This window comes from Pongo abelii, chromosome X (assembly GCF_028885655.2).
Source record: "Pongo abelii isolate AG06213 chromosome X, NHGRI_mPonAbe1-v2.0_pri, whole genome shotgun sequence".
Lineage (NCBI taxonomy): Eukaryota > Metazoa > Chordata > Mammalia > Primates > Hominidae > Pongo > Pongo abelii.
The window spans coordinates 49,514,364-49,529,532 of NC_072008.2; the positions used below are offsets into that span (position 1 = coordinate 49,514,364).

At 52.5% G+C, this 15,169-nt stretch overlaps 1 protein-coding gene across 3 annotated transcripts; it reads right to left on the reverse strand.

The window, feature by feature from the left end:
- Positions 1-247: 247 nt before the first annotated feature.
- On the reverse strand, positions 248-15,052 carry TFE3 (transcription factor binding to IGHM enhancer 3). Of its 3 annotated transcripts, none has more exons than XM_002831617.6 (10): positions 14,643-15,052; positions 11,961-12,074; positions 10,628-10,931; positions 9,718-9,963; positions 9,531-9,635; positions 5,659-5,776; positions 5,249-5,305; positions 4,988-5,063; positions 2,920-3,067; positions 248-2,122 (listed from the first exon to the last, which is right to left on the reverse strand). In XM_002831617.6, the coding sequence occupies exons 1-10, from the start codon at positions 14,756-14,758 to the stop codon at positions 1,679-1,681; spliced, it is 1,728 nt and encodes a 575-aa protein (XP_002831663.4). In that variant the 5' UTR covers positions 14,759-15,052; the 3' UTR covers positions 248-1,678. The 3 variants fall into 3 exon arrangements, with proteins under 3 accessions (XP_002831663.4, XP_063577366.1, XP_063577367.1); XM_063721296.1 differs by lacking the exon at positions 14,643-15,052 and adding an exon at positions 13,584-14,586; XM_063721297.1 differs by lacking the exon at positions 14,643-15,052 and having other exon boundaries at positions 10,628-10,866.
- Between the last annotated feature and the right edge of the window lie 117 nt (positions 15,053-15,169).

Here is a 15,169-nt window from a genome sequence, read left to right on the forward strand (position 1 = left end):
GTTCTGACTAACATCCCTTTAGAGAAATAAATTAGATGAAACACTTGCAGCAGTTAAAATTGTGCCTGGTGATTGGTCTTTAAAAGTACTAATGTCTTTTGTTTGCATATTGTCTTCCTCCATGCCCTCTTCCTTTCTAAATTCTTTTATCCATCCTTCTGGAATCTGTTTCTCCCAAGGACTTTTATCCCTCTTGGCCTGCATGGGCTATGTTCACTGCACAGTGAAAAACAAGGACAGGAGACTCTTTGCCAAAGTTAAAAGCGCATCAAACACGCCTAGCTTTTATTATTTTAATCACAAACCTATAGACCCCTCAGTATACCCTCCCTGGGGCCTGGCCCCAGCAATCCAAAGCTGACAACTTTGGGTGTAGGTATGAGGGGTGGGAATGGAAGGGGGACTGTCTCTTGATAACTCTGAAATGGGGTGATTCCTCCAAATGAAGAACTGGGTGGGGAACAGAGGTTGGGGTGGCCTAGATTCTCAGTATGCGGAGCGATAAAAAAATCAGATAAACAAATGAGGGGGTACAATATGTTTTACAACCCTCCTCCAAGCCTCTGCCTTGCTGGGGGAAGGCTTCCAGTTTTTCCTGGGCTGGGGAGCTCCCAGGATAGCCCCTTCCTTCATCCTCTTGCCCTACATGTTGAAAAAGAATACTGAGGTACTGGTTCTGGTAACCTGAACTCAGTCCCCTACTAATACCCATCACCTTCCCAAACTGCCCCTCAAGGAAGAAGGCAGGACTCTGCCCAAGGGTGGGGGCCTCTCACTCCAGATATAGGTCTGGAAAATTCATCCATGAAATTTCATAATCTGTCCCTTTTCCCAAAAGCAAGGTTGGCTCAGAGCCCTCCTAGGTCAGGTCAGGTTGGTCCCAGGTTAAGGTAGGGGAGCTTAAGTACCACTCCTCCCTGCAGTGTGGAATGCTTAGATGGGATGTTGCTGAGGGACAAGAGTGGGGCTGTGATCTCCACAAGCACTAGCGGTGGCCTGGTCCTACTGATTCTTCCACACCTGAAACGCCTGTGCTGGGCTGTTCCTATAGGGAAGGGGTGGGGCCTGGCTCCTCCATTCCTAGAAGGCCAGGAGAGTTCCCAGGGGAAGGGGCCAGGTCTCATCCTCGCTTCTGTTCCTTGCGTGGGCAGAGCAGGGCAGGGTTCATGGGGAAGGGGCAGAGCTTAAACCCCCAGGGCTGGGACCTCTATTACTTGACTCCTCTTCTGTGCCAGGATGGACTAGACTGGTGGTTCCAAGACAAAGGATGGAGCAACATCCTGACATCTCCCTTTCCCAGGAGACCTGGCTAGGACAGTCCCTAGGGGACAGGGGCGAGACCTCATCCTGTCTCCTTCCCTCACCTGGGCAAGGATGAGTCCCACGGGGACAGGGGTGAGGCTGTGATCCCCAGGGGGCAGGCCCTGATCTCATGTCCTTCTCCAGCCTTCTCCTTCTGAAATACCTGCACTGGGCGGTTCCTTTGGGGAAGGTGCAGGGCCTCATCTGACTCCTCCTCCTTGCCTGATTACAGGGGTGGGGCCTGATCACATCTCCTCTTCCCCCAGAATACCTGGGCAGGGCAGTCTCATGGGAGGGTGGGGGAAAAGGCGGGGCCTCATCCTGACTGGTCCTCCTTTCCTGGGTGGGGAAGTCCCAGGGGAGGGGTGAGGCCTGATCAGGACTCCTCCTCCATGCTGAAGCTGCTGCGGCGGCTGCTGGCCTTGGAGACAGCAGGGGACACTGAAGAGAGCAAGGGATCGGAGGCAGCCCGCAGTGGGGACAGGGCACCCCCTGACAGTCCTCCCACCACCCCCTCCTCCTCCTCCATCAGAATGTCCTCCAGCCCCAGGTGGAAGGGGTCTCCCAGGTCCCCCAGGTGGTCGCTGGGAAAGTGCAGGTCCAGAAGGGCATCTGAGGGCGGTGCGGGGGGCTGCTGATGGGGAGCATTCTGGGCAGGTCCCCCCCCTACATGGAACGTTGCTGCGCCTGGCCTGCCCTCCTCCTCAATGTCCAGCTGCTCTGGCTTGAGGCTGTCAGAAGCCGAAGTCGTGGCCAGGGAGAGCAGCCCTGGAGTGGGAGGTACCGGCAGGCCATGGATCTGGGCCTGCAGTTCTAGTTCCTGTAAAAAATAGGGGTTGGGTGCAGGATAAGTAGGGTTCAGAGTCCCTGAGAGGCAGAGGAGTGTAAAGTTTGAAAAGGGTAGGTTCCCTGGGTTGGAATTCAGCTTCTGCTACTCACTAGTTGCAAAACTTTAGGCAAGGTGCTTAACATCTCTGAAGCTTCAGAATCGCAAACTGTAAAGTGGGTATATAATAATGGCCCCTAGGCTGGGCGCAGTGGTTCACGCCTGTAATCACTTTGGGAGGCCGAGGCAGGTGGATCACCTGAGGTCGGGAGTTCGAGACCAGCTTGACCAACATGGAGAAACCCCGTCTCTATTAAAAATACAAAAATTAGCTGGGTGTGATGGTGCATGCCTATAATCCTAGCTACTCAGGAGGCTGAGACAGGAGAATTGCTTGAACCCAGGAGGCGGAGGTTGCGGTGAGCCGAGATTGCGCCATTGCACTCCAGCCTGGGCAACAAGAGCGAAACTCCATCTCAAAAATAAATAAATAAATAAATAAAATAATGGCCCCTATCTCATAGAATTCTGAGGATTGAATAAGTTAGTGGACATAAAGCTCTTGTCACAGTACAGAGCACAAGATAAATGCTATGTACGTTAGCAATATTATTATCCTTCTTAATATTATGATTATTATTTATCATTATCACTATCATCATCGTGTGAGCTGGGAAGTCCGGGGATCCCCCAAGTATGCCAGGAAGGGAAACCCTGGCCTGCTCTCTCTCTGCCTCCACCTGCAGGAAGCTCTCCCCCTCTTCCCCCACCACCATCTCCTCTTTTCAAACCTGAATTCGGAGCTGCAGGCTGCGGTTGGCCTGCTCCAGGGATCGCTGCCGGCTCTCCAGGTCTTTGGAGCGCTGCTGCTCCTTCTGCAGCTTGCGGATATAATCCACAGAGGCCTTCAGGATGGTGCCCTTGTTCCAGCGCATCTCCCTGTGGGGCCCAAGTGGGAGGCAAGCAGGAAATGCCACATGAGGGGTTTCTCAGGAGCTGAGGCGGGGATTGCACCAGGTGGGAGCCTCCCACCACATGCTTAGAACTTGAGGCTGGGGTCTTTCAAAGGTATGGAGTACCCAGAGGAAAACTTCCCGCCTAGAATCTTACAATGGTGCCCCATCACACTCCAAATGCTGGAAGCCGTCTCTGACCTGACCCCTTAGGATTCCTCTCTTCCCTATGTCCCTCCGATTGATCTCACTACAGCCACATTGGTCTCTCAGTGCTCCTAGAATATGGAAAACCATTCCCATCTCAGGGCATCAATCCCAGCCGTGCCCTCTGCCTTGAATACTCTTACCCCCAGACACCCATGCGGCTCCCCGCCTTGCCTCCTTAGGCTCTTTATTCAAACGTTTCCTTGTCAGTTGGGGCCTGCCCTGTCCTCACCTTCCTTACCCCAAACTAACCCTCCCCAACATTCTCCCATTTTCCTTCCAGTCTTTATTCTTCTCATAACACTCATCATAATGGATCTCATGGATGTTTACTTATTTACTATTTGCCTGCACCCACTAAAACATCAGTTTCATGAGGTCTGTTTTGTTCCCTCTGGTATCTTTAGGGCCTAATATGGTACCTGGCACAAACCAGAGGCTCAATAAATAAATCTTTCTCTTTTCCTTTTTTTTTGGGGGGGGGGGTGGGGGATGGAGTCTCGCTCTGTCACCCAGGCTGGAGTGCAGTGGCACAATCTCGGCTCACTACAACCTCCACTTCTTGGGTTCAAGCGATTCTCCTGCCTCAGCCTTCTGAGTAGCTGAGATTACAGGCCTACGCCACCATGCCTGGCTAATTTTTTTTGTATTTTTTGTAGAGATGGGGTTTCACCATGTTGGCCAGGCTGGTCTCAAACTCCTGACCTCAGGTGATCCACCCGTCTCAGCCTCCCCAAGTGCTGGGATTACAGGTGCCCACCACCACGCCCCGCTAATTTTTGTGTTTTTAATAGAAATGGGGTTTCACCATGTTGGCCAGGATGGTCTCGATCTCCTGACCTCGTGATCCACCCGCCTCGGCCTCCCAAAGTGCTGGGATTATAGGCGTGAGCCACTGCGCCCGGCCATCTTTTTTTTTTTTTTTTTTGAGACAAAGTCTTGCTCTGTCACCCAGGCTGGAGTGCAGTGGCACCATATTGGCTCACTGCAACCTCCGCCTCCCGGGTTCAAGTGATTCTCCTGCCTCAGCATCCCGAGTAGCAGGGATTACAGGTGCGTGCCACCACGCCCAGCTAAATTTTTTGTATTTTTAGTGGAGGCAGGGTTTCACCATGTTGGCCTTCAACTCCTGACCTCGTGATCTGCCTACCTTGGCCTCCCAAAGTGCCAGGATTACAGGTGTGAGCCACTGCACCCAGCTAATTTTTGTATTTTTGAGTAGAGACGGGGTTTCATCATGTTGGCCAGGCTAGTCTGAAACTCCTGACCTTAGGTGATCCACCTGCCTTGGCCTCCCAAAGTGCTGGGATTACAGGCATGAGCCACCACACCCGGCCAATAAATAAATCTTGAGTAAATAAAGGAAGTACCATTGCACCACTGCACTCCAGCCTGGGTGACAGCGTGAGACTCCATCTCAAAAAAAAGAAAAAAAAAAAGGAAGTACTAAGTGAACAGAAAAGTAGGTGCATATATCCTACAGGGACCAGATGGGGCACACAGACCATAACATTATGTGCCTAACATTTTAGGTGCTGACACAGTGAGGGTCTGCAACCCTGCTCAGGCTGAGAAAGAACCAGACAGAGGAGAAATGCCTGGGCCGAGACTGCCTGGTGAGCCCACCAAGGCACAATTTTAGTAGCATGGGACGCCTGCCCCACCTCCCGCTGGCCTGAGGGTCCCAGCCCAGACTCACGGGTCACTGGACTTAGGGATGAGAGTGCCCAGTTCCTTGATCCTGTCGTTAATGTTGAATCGCCTGCGACGCTCAACTTTGGAGAGGGGAGGAGAGGAAGAAAGAGTGGGAGAAAGAGTTGTCAATTAGCCAAAAATGGAAGAGACAGAAAGTAGGGAGTTGGGAGGCTGTTGCAGGGAAGGAGTTCCCCATGGGGGCCCAGGACTTGGGGTGAGGCAGGCCTGCAGAGCACCCGGGCAATGCACACGCTCTCTGGCTTACTTAGGTTGTGATTGTCTTTCTTCTGCCGTTCCTTCAAAAGGGCCTTTGCCTCGGTCTCTGGAAAAGAGTAGAGTGATCAGGGCCTCTGGGCACAGGAAGGCAAGAAACACACGCAGATGCTAAGGTAGGGTTTGGTAGCCAAAAGCAGGGGAAATGCCTTTTTTAAAAAGTGCCTTCTTTTTACTATTTTAAACCATGGTGATAGGCTGGTTGTTAAATCCAAGATGAGAGGAAGTGAGAAGTGGGGTGAAAGCAAGACCACAAGCCATATGGGGAAAGGGGACAAACAGCCCCCATTTCCATATGTCCAAACCATTCCCCTCAGAATCAGGCCCATCTCTAGACCTGGTAGGCACAGGGCTCACCTGGGGTAAAGTGTAGGGCCATGGGGCCAAGACCCTATCACCTACCAGAGATCTCCCGTTTGATGTTGGGCAGCTCAGCTGGGCAGGAGTTGCTGACAGTGATGGCTGGTGTGGCCACGCCTTGACTACTGTACACATCAAGCAGATTCCCTGACACAGGTAGCTGGGGGCAGAGAGGGCAGAGAACCACCAGTTGGGAACAAACCCCAGGCTTGGCTCCTCCTCAGAACCAGGTTCCTGAGCTTCCACATATCCCAAAGATGGGGCACCCTCTAATGCAAGGACTGGCTGACTCAGCACCAGAACCCTTGCTTCTCCTTCAAGGCAAATTCACATGGCGACCAAACAGGGAGGACAGAGCAAACCGGACCTACCTTGCTTCGCTGGGAGACTGGAGCCTGCCTGGCCTGCTTATCGCTTCCTCCAGTCCCTCATATCCCTCAGTGACCTCTAAAGCCCCTCTCCCAAACCCCGGGGCTGGCTCTGAGAAGAAATGCTGGAAAACCACCCTTCTCAGGTCTTTGTGGGCTCTGATGGGACATTCCAGTCCGTTAGCTCCTCCCAGCACAACATTCCAATCCAGCATTCTTGGAACACTCCAACCCAATCTTCTCCGACCTTGGTAAATTGTCATGATAACATTCTATCCAAAATCTGGCCTTCTGGAGAATTCCAACCTAATCTCCAGTCTTTCACTCTGATCAAGTTGTACCATCTTCCACTCTGATCAAGTTGTACCATCTTCCACATCAGGGTCTCCTGTTGCTGTGGACCAAGGTCCTGACTCCAGTATCTTCCTGCACATTCTGTTCTCTCAGGAGATTCTTATCCAACTATTCAATTAGCACTGCTTTATGTCAGCCTAGTTTTTTTTTTTTTTTCCTCTCCTTCACATTTTTCTGGATATACTCCAGAGGAGCATGCCAATCTGAAGTATACCCAGGGCCAGGTGCAGTGGCTCACGCCTGTAATCCCAGCACTTTGGGAGGCCGAGGTGGGCGGATCACTTCAGGTCAGGAGTTCGTGACCAGCCTGGCCAACATGGTGAAACTCCATCTCTACTAAAAATACAAAACAACAAAAAAAATTAGCCGAGCGTGGGGGCCTGCACTTGTAGTCCCAGCTACTTGAGAGGCTGAAACAGGAGAGTTGCTTGAACCCAGGAGGTGGAGGTTGCAGTGAGCCGAGGTCACGCCACTGCACTCCAGCCTGGGCAACAGAGCGAGACTCCATCTCAAAATAAATAAATAAATAAATACATACAAATAAAGTATATCCAAATCCCACTTCTTCATGAGTTTTAATCTCTTTTTTTTTTTTTTTTTTTGAGACGGAGTATCATTCTGTCACCCAGGCTGGAGGGCAGTGGCGCAATCTCGGCTCACTGCAAGCTCTGCCTCCCAGGTTCACGCCATTCTCCTGCCTCAGCCTCCCAAGTAGCTGGGACTACAGGCACTCGCCACCACGCCCGGCTAATTTTTTCGTATTTTTAGTAGAGACGGGGTTTCACTGTGTTAGCCAGGATGGTGTCGATCTCCTGACCTTGTGATCTGCCTGCCTCGGCCTCCCAAAGTGCTGGGATTACAGGTGTGAGCCACCACACCTGGCTGAGCTTTAATCTCTTGAACCCACTTCCAATCTGGTGGATATAAGGTCCCAATCTCTAGCTGTGTCCAAATCAATAAAAAGTTCTGATAAATTAGTCCCATTTTTATACATGCTTCCATCCTATTGATAAGTTGGAAAAAAGCAAAACTACAGCCACTTGGTATGCTCTAAAGCAAGTTATGAGACCAGGCATGGTGGCTATGTCTGTAATCCCAGCACTTTGGGAGGCTGAGGTGGGTGCATGGCTTGAGCTCAGGAGTTCGAGACCAGCCTGGGCAACACAGTGAGACCCTGTCTCTACTAAAAATACAAAAAATTAGCCAGGCATGGTGACACAAGCCTATGGTCCCAGCTACTTGGGAGGCTGAGGTGGGAGGATCACTTGAGCCCAGAAGGTGGAGGCTGCAGTGAGCCAGGATTACACCACTGCACTCCAGCCTGGGTGACATGAGCAAGACCCTGTCTCAAAAATAAATAAATAGGCCGGGCGCAGTGGCTCAAGCCTGTAATCCGAGAACTTTGGGAGGCTGAGGCTCAGGATCACCTGAGGTCAGGAGTTCGAGACCAGCCTGACCAACATAGTGAAACCCCGTCTCTACTAAAATACAAAAATTAGCCAGGTGTGCTGGTGGGCACCTGTAATCTCGGCTACTTGGGATGCTGAGGCAGGAGAACCCAGGAGGCTTGAACCCAGGAGACAGAGGGTGCAATGAGCAGATATCGCACCATTGCATTCCAGCCTGGACAAGGAGAGCGAAACTCCATCTTAAAAAAAAAAAAATTAAATAAATAAATAAATAAAGCAAGTTAGGCCAGGCATGGTGGCTCATGCCTGTAATTCCAGCACTTTGGGAGGCTGAGGCAGGCAGATCACAAAGTCAGGAGATTGAGACCATCCTGGGTAACACGGTGAAACCCTGTCTCTACTAAAAATACAAAAATTAGCCGGGCATGGGGGCACGCGCCTGTAGTCCCAGTTACTCAGGAGGCTGAGGCAAGAGAATCGCTTGAACTTGGTAGGCGGAGGTTCCAGTGAGCCGAGATAGCACCATTGCGCTCCAGCCTGGGTGACAGAGCAAGACTTTGTCTCAAAAAATAAATAAATAAATATAATAAAGCAAGTTACGAGACTCTTGGAGTGTTCAAAACCAGAATGTTACAATGGTATATTCCTTGCTCTAGAAAGTTTTATCTACTGACTAGAAGGACTCTGCCTCCTGGCACAGTTCACTTGGTATGTTCCAATCACTACGAGATCCAACTACTTGTTATAACCCACAGCAAGTTTGAAGACTTTTGTTATGCTTCAAGGCCGGGCGTGGTGGCTCACACCTGTAATTCCAACACTTTGGGAGGCCAAGGCAGGTGGATCACTTGAAGTCAGGAGTTCAAGACCAGCCTGGCTCACAGGGTGAAACCCGGTCTCTACTAAAAATACAAAAATTAGCCAAGCGTAGTAGCGTACACCTGTAATCCCAGCTACGTGAGAGGCTGAGGCACGAAAATCGCTTGAACCCAGCAGGCAGAGGTTGCAGTGAGCCGAGATTGCACCGCTGCACTCCAGCCAGGGCGACAGAGTGAGACTCTGTCTTAAAAGAAAAAAAAGGTAAAAATAAAATAAAACAAAATGCTCCAATCATTACATGGTCTGGTGTATACGTCCCAATGACCTGAATCCCTTGGTACATTCAAGTTGCTATAAGATTCTCATCTGGGCCGGGCACGGTGGCTCACACCTGTAATCCCAGTACTTTGGGAGGCTGAGGTGGGCAGATCACGAAGTCAGGAGTTCAAGACCCGCCTGACCAACATGATGAAACCCCGTCTCTACTAAAAATACAAAAATTAGCTGGGTGTGGTGGCACGTGCCTATAATCCTAGCTACTCAGGAGGCTGAGGTAGGAGAATCGCTTGGACCTGGGAGGCAGAGGTTGCAGTGAGCCGAGATCGCGCCACTGCACTCCAGCCTGGGTGACAGAGCGAGACTCCGTCTCAAAAAAAAAAAAAAAAAGATTATCATCTCTTGGTACTTCTCACAGCAAAGCCCAAGCACCTTGATATGCCTGATATGCCCTACTGTCTCAGTGAACTCCCCACCTGTATCTCTCACAGTCTACATGGTCCACCTCTCAACACAGTCCAACAAGGTCCAAGGGCATTGATATACCCTGTTCTCGTCATAAGGCCTCCCTCTCTATCTTACCATAATCAAGGCAAGGGTCTCATATACACACAGCCAGCCTGAGTATGGTCTTGGTGATACAGAAATGCCCTAATTTTCAGACCAACCTCCGATCTCAGGGCCTCACCGTGCTGGGGAGCTGCAGTCCTGTGGTGCCTCCGGGCAGATAGCTGAGCATTTCATCATTGTAACTGGACTCCAGGCTGATGATCTCATCAATGACATCATCAATCTAGGGGAAGAAGTAAATATTATACAGGTTTAGAAGAATTTGGGAGGGGAATGTGGGGGGAGGTTTGGCTGTAGCCTCTTACCTCCTTCTCTGAGCTGGACCCGATGGTAAGCAGCGCCATGGGGCTGTTGGGTGCACTGCCTGTGGGGCCGGTAGTGTGGGCAGCCTCGGGGGCAGGCAGTGGCTGGGCACTTGCGGGCCCCGGCGGTGGGGTGAGGGCCTGGGAAGCCAGCTTGGGCCCGAGTGTGGTAGACAGGTACTGTTTAACCTGCTGCCGGCGCGCCTGCTGCAGGTGGTAGCGTGTTGGGTTCTCCAGGTGGGTCTGCACCTGTGAAATAAGGTAGACAAGGAAAGGGAGGGGACAAGGCAGAACAGGACTCAAAGGGGTGAATTCTGAGCCCCAGCCTGACCCTCCTAACTCACTGGTGCCTAGACTCAGGCAGACAAGCTGGGCCCAGAATCTGAGAACACCCCAAAAATATTGGCGAGTCTCCCCCAGGACCCAAACTCTCTTTCTCAGAAATCCTTCACAGCTGCCAAGATCCACCCATGACTGACAGGATCCCTCGTAGTTTCTGGAAAACCCTGTCACAGTCCCCAAGATTCCCCACCTAGTCTCTGACACCACCTAATAGACCTGGGAACCATACAATGCTTCCCAAGACCCCCTAATGGCCAAAGAACTAATGTATCCTACACACATGAAGCTCTTCCTACAAAGCCAGGGCCCACTTGGGGCACTCATGAGCCTCCATGGTCCACCAAGACATCCTCATGGCCCCCAAGAACTCCTCGCAATTTCACAAGATCATCTCAGAAACCCAAAACACATGAGACACGAACACAGATCATTTAAACAGTACCAGGGACCTTCCTTAGAGTCCCTAAGACCTTGCCCCCAAATCGCCAGCGCATCGAGGCCATCCCTAGCTCCTAGGATCACTCCTCAGTCACCAGGAGCCCCCTCCCAGGGCCTCTGGATCTCACCTTACCTTGAGCACCTCCCTGGGCACCTGAGCAGGGGGTGGACGGCCCAATGTGTGGCCCCCAGCAGAGACGCCAACCACAGAGATGGCAGGAGAGGCAGGTGCAGGACTGGGGAAGGGAGCCGCGGCGGCCTGTTCCCGACGCTCACGCCTCTCCTGCTCCTGTGCCTGGGCCCGCATTAGCTGCTGCCGCAGCAAGACCCTCGATGAAGAAGATGACGACATGGCAGGGGTCCTGGAGCCCCCTGCAGAAGACGATGCAGAGAGTGTAGCTGGGGTGGCTGGTGTGGCCTGCAGTGATATTGGGAGGCTGTGGAATGGGAAATATGGGGCCATATTTTAGGTAAGCTAAAAGTCTCATCCCAAGCCTAAAGGGTCTTAGCGTGATGGAGTAGACACAGGAACCAGGCCTGTTCTCTGCCTTCCGAGGCCACAATGTAGAAGCAGAGACACAGGAACCAGGCTTGGTGGTGGCTCTCAGGGGTCACAGTCTGATGGGGGACACACTGGAGGTCAGTCTGGTGGGGGAGTTTTAGCCTTTGGTCCTTATGGTGAAGCCTAGATTTGAGCCTGTTGACATATTAAGTGGAGATGCTATTGTTCAGCTCTGCAAGGGGGGGTTTGTCCTATTTACAGGAGAGCAGAAGAAGCAGAATTGAGGCTGTGGCAGCAGAATGTGGATACAGAGGGCTCCTAAGCCCAATGTGAGGCTAGAGAAGCTCTCTGAGCTCCTGGGGGTGGGTGTCAGGTGATAGGAGAAGCCCCAGGTTCCTCTTCCTCCCCTGCCTGGGCCTCTGGTCCCAGGAGCTAGTCAGTCTTGAAAACCTCGGAGATTTCACAATACTCTCTTCCTGCCCCTCTTCCACCTCCCCTCCCCTCTCTCAGAGCCCGGGCCGATGACTCAGCACATTTAGACTTCCAAGCTTGGGGAAAGAAGAGACCAGCAGGGGCTCCTCAAAGGCTGAGGGTGGGTGAGTTGGTAGTGTGGGAAGGGACTGAGTTGGGGCTAGAGGCATGTCCCCGCCCACCCGGGGACAGGAGTTTAAGCAGGCCACGCCCTATCTCTGAGCACTCCAGGCCGGCTGGAACACTTGCATATGAATGGGTGTGCAGGTGGGCTGGGGGCAGGCAGAGGAGGTCTTGACAGAGATACTGGAATCCTAGCTTGGCCACCTACTTTCCTGTGTGACATGCTCTTTCTGGCCCCTAATTTTACCACCTAGAAAACGCAGGCTGGTGAAAGAATGGGTTGGGCTGGTACTGAGGGCCTCTGCCCATCAAGAGGGGAGAGGAGGGCTGAGGAATTGGGAGGGGAATCAGATAGACAAGTCATACATACCTTGAGCGAAGGGGTAAGGGTTGGCTTTTGAGCTCGTAGAAGCTGTCAGGATCAAGGACGTTTTCTAATTCTATGTCAGCAACAATCCCGGATTCCGGAAGCAAAGAGTTCAGGCTGAGGGGGAGGTGGAGTGGTGGTCAGTGATTGAACGAAGGACTTTATTCCCCAGCCCTCCCCTGAGATGGAGAAAGAGAGAGACAGAGAGGGGGAGAACGAACAGGAGGGCACAAGCCCCTCATATTTGGCCACCTTGCTGGGTACCACACCACCATGAATTCCCACCTCCTTCCCCCATCCCCCTTTCCCTTCCCCACTGTGTTACTCATAGTCCCTTAGGAGTCAGAATAATAAGAACACCTGCATCCCAACCCCCACACTGTAACAACCTGGGTTTGAGAAAAACAGAATTTAGGAATAACAATTCACTTTATAGAAGGATTCCTGACTTCCTATTCAGAGTTCTCCCAGCCCCCATACCCCCCTACTTTTTTTTTTTTTCTGAGACAGAGTCTAGATCTCGGCTCACTGCAACCTCTGCCTCCTGGGTTCAAGCGATTCTCACGCCTCAGCCTCCCGAGTAGCTGGGATTACAGGCACACACCACCACGTCCGGCTAATTTTTGTATTTTTAGTAGAGATGGGGTTTCACCATGTTGGCCAGGATGGTCTCGATCTCCTGACCTCATGAGCCGCTTGCCTCTGCCTCCCAAAGTGCTGGGATTACAGGTGTGAGCCACTGCGCCCGGACAACCCCTATTTTCTTTACAGCTGAATGTGAGCCCAGGTATATGTGTACGCACGCACACACACACACACACACACACACACACACACACACACACACACACACACACACACACACACACAGCAAGTAGAGGCATCCCTCAGCATAACAGTCCCTCGTAACACAAACTGAATGCATCACAAAGAGAACTGGGAATAATTCACTTGACGTAAAGATCTACCATTTCACAAATGAGTTTCTCCCAGCCCCAGCCAGAGTTCATGGGATGCCAACACATGCCTAAATATAAAATAGAAATATCAAAGGCTCCCCTCGCTCCCACAGACTGGATTTACAAGAGGGAGAATTTGGGTGGTTGATCCACTTTATACAAGCATTCTTTTCTTACCGGAGGAGCCTGCCCAGCCTTCTCCTGTTTTTTTGGATAGATCAAAACACACACACACCCCCAACACTAACACCCACTGGCGCACAAAATAAGAAGCCATATACACCCCTCCCTTTAACTATGTCCACTACTGCGATGATCTAGGTTGTTACAGAGGAATTAGAAGATGGTGAATCGATATACAGAAAGGCTCTGCTCAGCCCCAGAGAGCAAGGGACAGTTAACACACACGTGGATGAATATGCATCCTTCAATTTAGCTAAACATTTAGAATGCTGAGAGATTGCTGGTGACTTCACTTGACAAGAATCCTCTCCCCTCCCCAAGGATCTGTCTTCCTTCCTCTCCTCACCCTCAGATGGAGCCCTAAAACCACCCAGGAAGTTGGGAAGAGGAAGCTCGGGCGAGCCACTGAGCTCAGCACAATCCCAGGCACAAAAGAGGCAAAGACCCCCCCCCCCCCCCACCCACGCCGCCAGGGCTCACACACCCATTGCACAGAAGTTGGAAGAGATGGGCACTGGGGTGAGCAGGGAGGGCTGGGGCTCCAAAGCCCACTGATGAAAGTAAGGATGAGAAGAGGCCAGAGGGGATCCACCCAGGCAGGGATGGTGCAATCTGTACTCATTCCAGCTCTATGGACAGATTCAAGATTACCCCCAGGAGCTCAGAGATCAAAAAGAAGATAAAAAGAAAAGGGGTGTGGGGCTAGGGAGTGGGAAGGGCTGAGAGGCTAGAGCGAGTAGCAGCATGAACAAGAGCCTCCTCTGGGTTCCCAAACAAGGTCTGAGGCCTTCTCCGAGCTAAGAGGTAACATCATCACCCTCTGCCTGGCTGTCTGTCTCCCATTCAGGCCCTTAACAGATGTGGGAAGAGGGCTTTTCCACTATCCTTGGGATCTGCCCCAGCTGGGTAGGCGGGCAGGGGGGAAAGGATTATTCTGGTCAAGTCTTGCTGAATGTTGCTTCTCTTGTTCATTCACACGCACTCACAAGGCTGGTCCCAGGCAGCATATCTGAGATACCTCCGAATCCCTCCAGATTCATGTTATCCCCAAACACAGCAACCAGTCACTGAGAAGCACCAAGCTCCCAAGACAGCACTTCTGTCCCTCAGGACCCCTTCTCCCACACTGAGGGAAAAAGATTCTAGGATTCCCTTAAAACCAGTGCCTCACCTGACAGTGTCCCCTCAAATTCATTCCCCTCATGTCCGATTGAAAATCCCCGAATTCAGCCTCTAATCAGAGACCCTGTCTGCCAAGTTCAGCTATCTTATACCAGTTTCTGGATACTCCAGAATAGGCCCCTCTAGACGCAGTCAAGGGCTCCCCAAACCTGACCCAGACCCCGCTTAATGCACTCCCAAGACTCCTTTAATAAAGCCACAATCCAAGCAGGCCACTGCTGGATTCCTTAGGTGCCCCCCAAGACGGGCACCCCGACGTCCTCCAAGGCTAGGCCGAGGACCTCCAATCCCAGTCCGGGGCCCCCGCGATCAGGCCCCTGGGAGCCCCAGTCTGCACTCCCGGCCCCAGGCGGCCCCGCACCTGAGCAGCTGAGCCGAGTCGGTCGGCCTGCGCTCCTCCAACAGCACGAACACGGCTCGAGGGCCCTCCGCGCTGGCCTCTACGCCATCCCGAGCTGGTTCGGCCGCATGAGACATGACGCCCGGCCCCGGGCGAGCCCTGCCAGGCCAGTCGGGCCTCGGCCCGGTCCCCCTAACAAAATAAGAGTCCCCCCTCCCCCCAGCTCGCCACCGCCGCCTCCTCCGCTAAGCCATGGAGCTAGCACTGCGCGGGCGGGCGGCGTCGGGGAGATGGGATGGGCTGTGAGTCATCCCCCGCTCAGAACGGACCGACGCCCCCCCTCAACCTAACCCCGGACGACCGCCCTCCTCCCCCTCATCTTCTTCCCCCTCCTCCCTCCTCCCAGGGATGGGGAAACTCCACAGGAAGTGACCGCACTGGGGATGGACGGCCCGTCTGGCCACGACCCATTAGCGAGGCGGCCAATCGCTGAACGGCGATTCGAAGGCCCACCCTAAGCGACGCCTCCGACGCGGAGGAAAAACGCG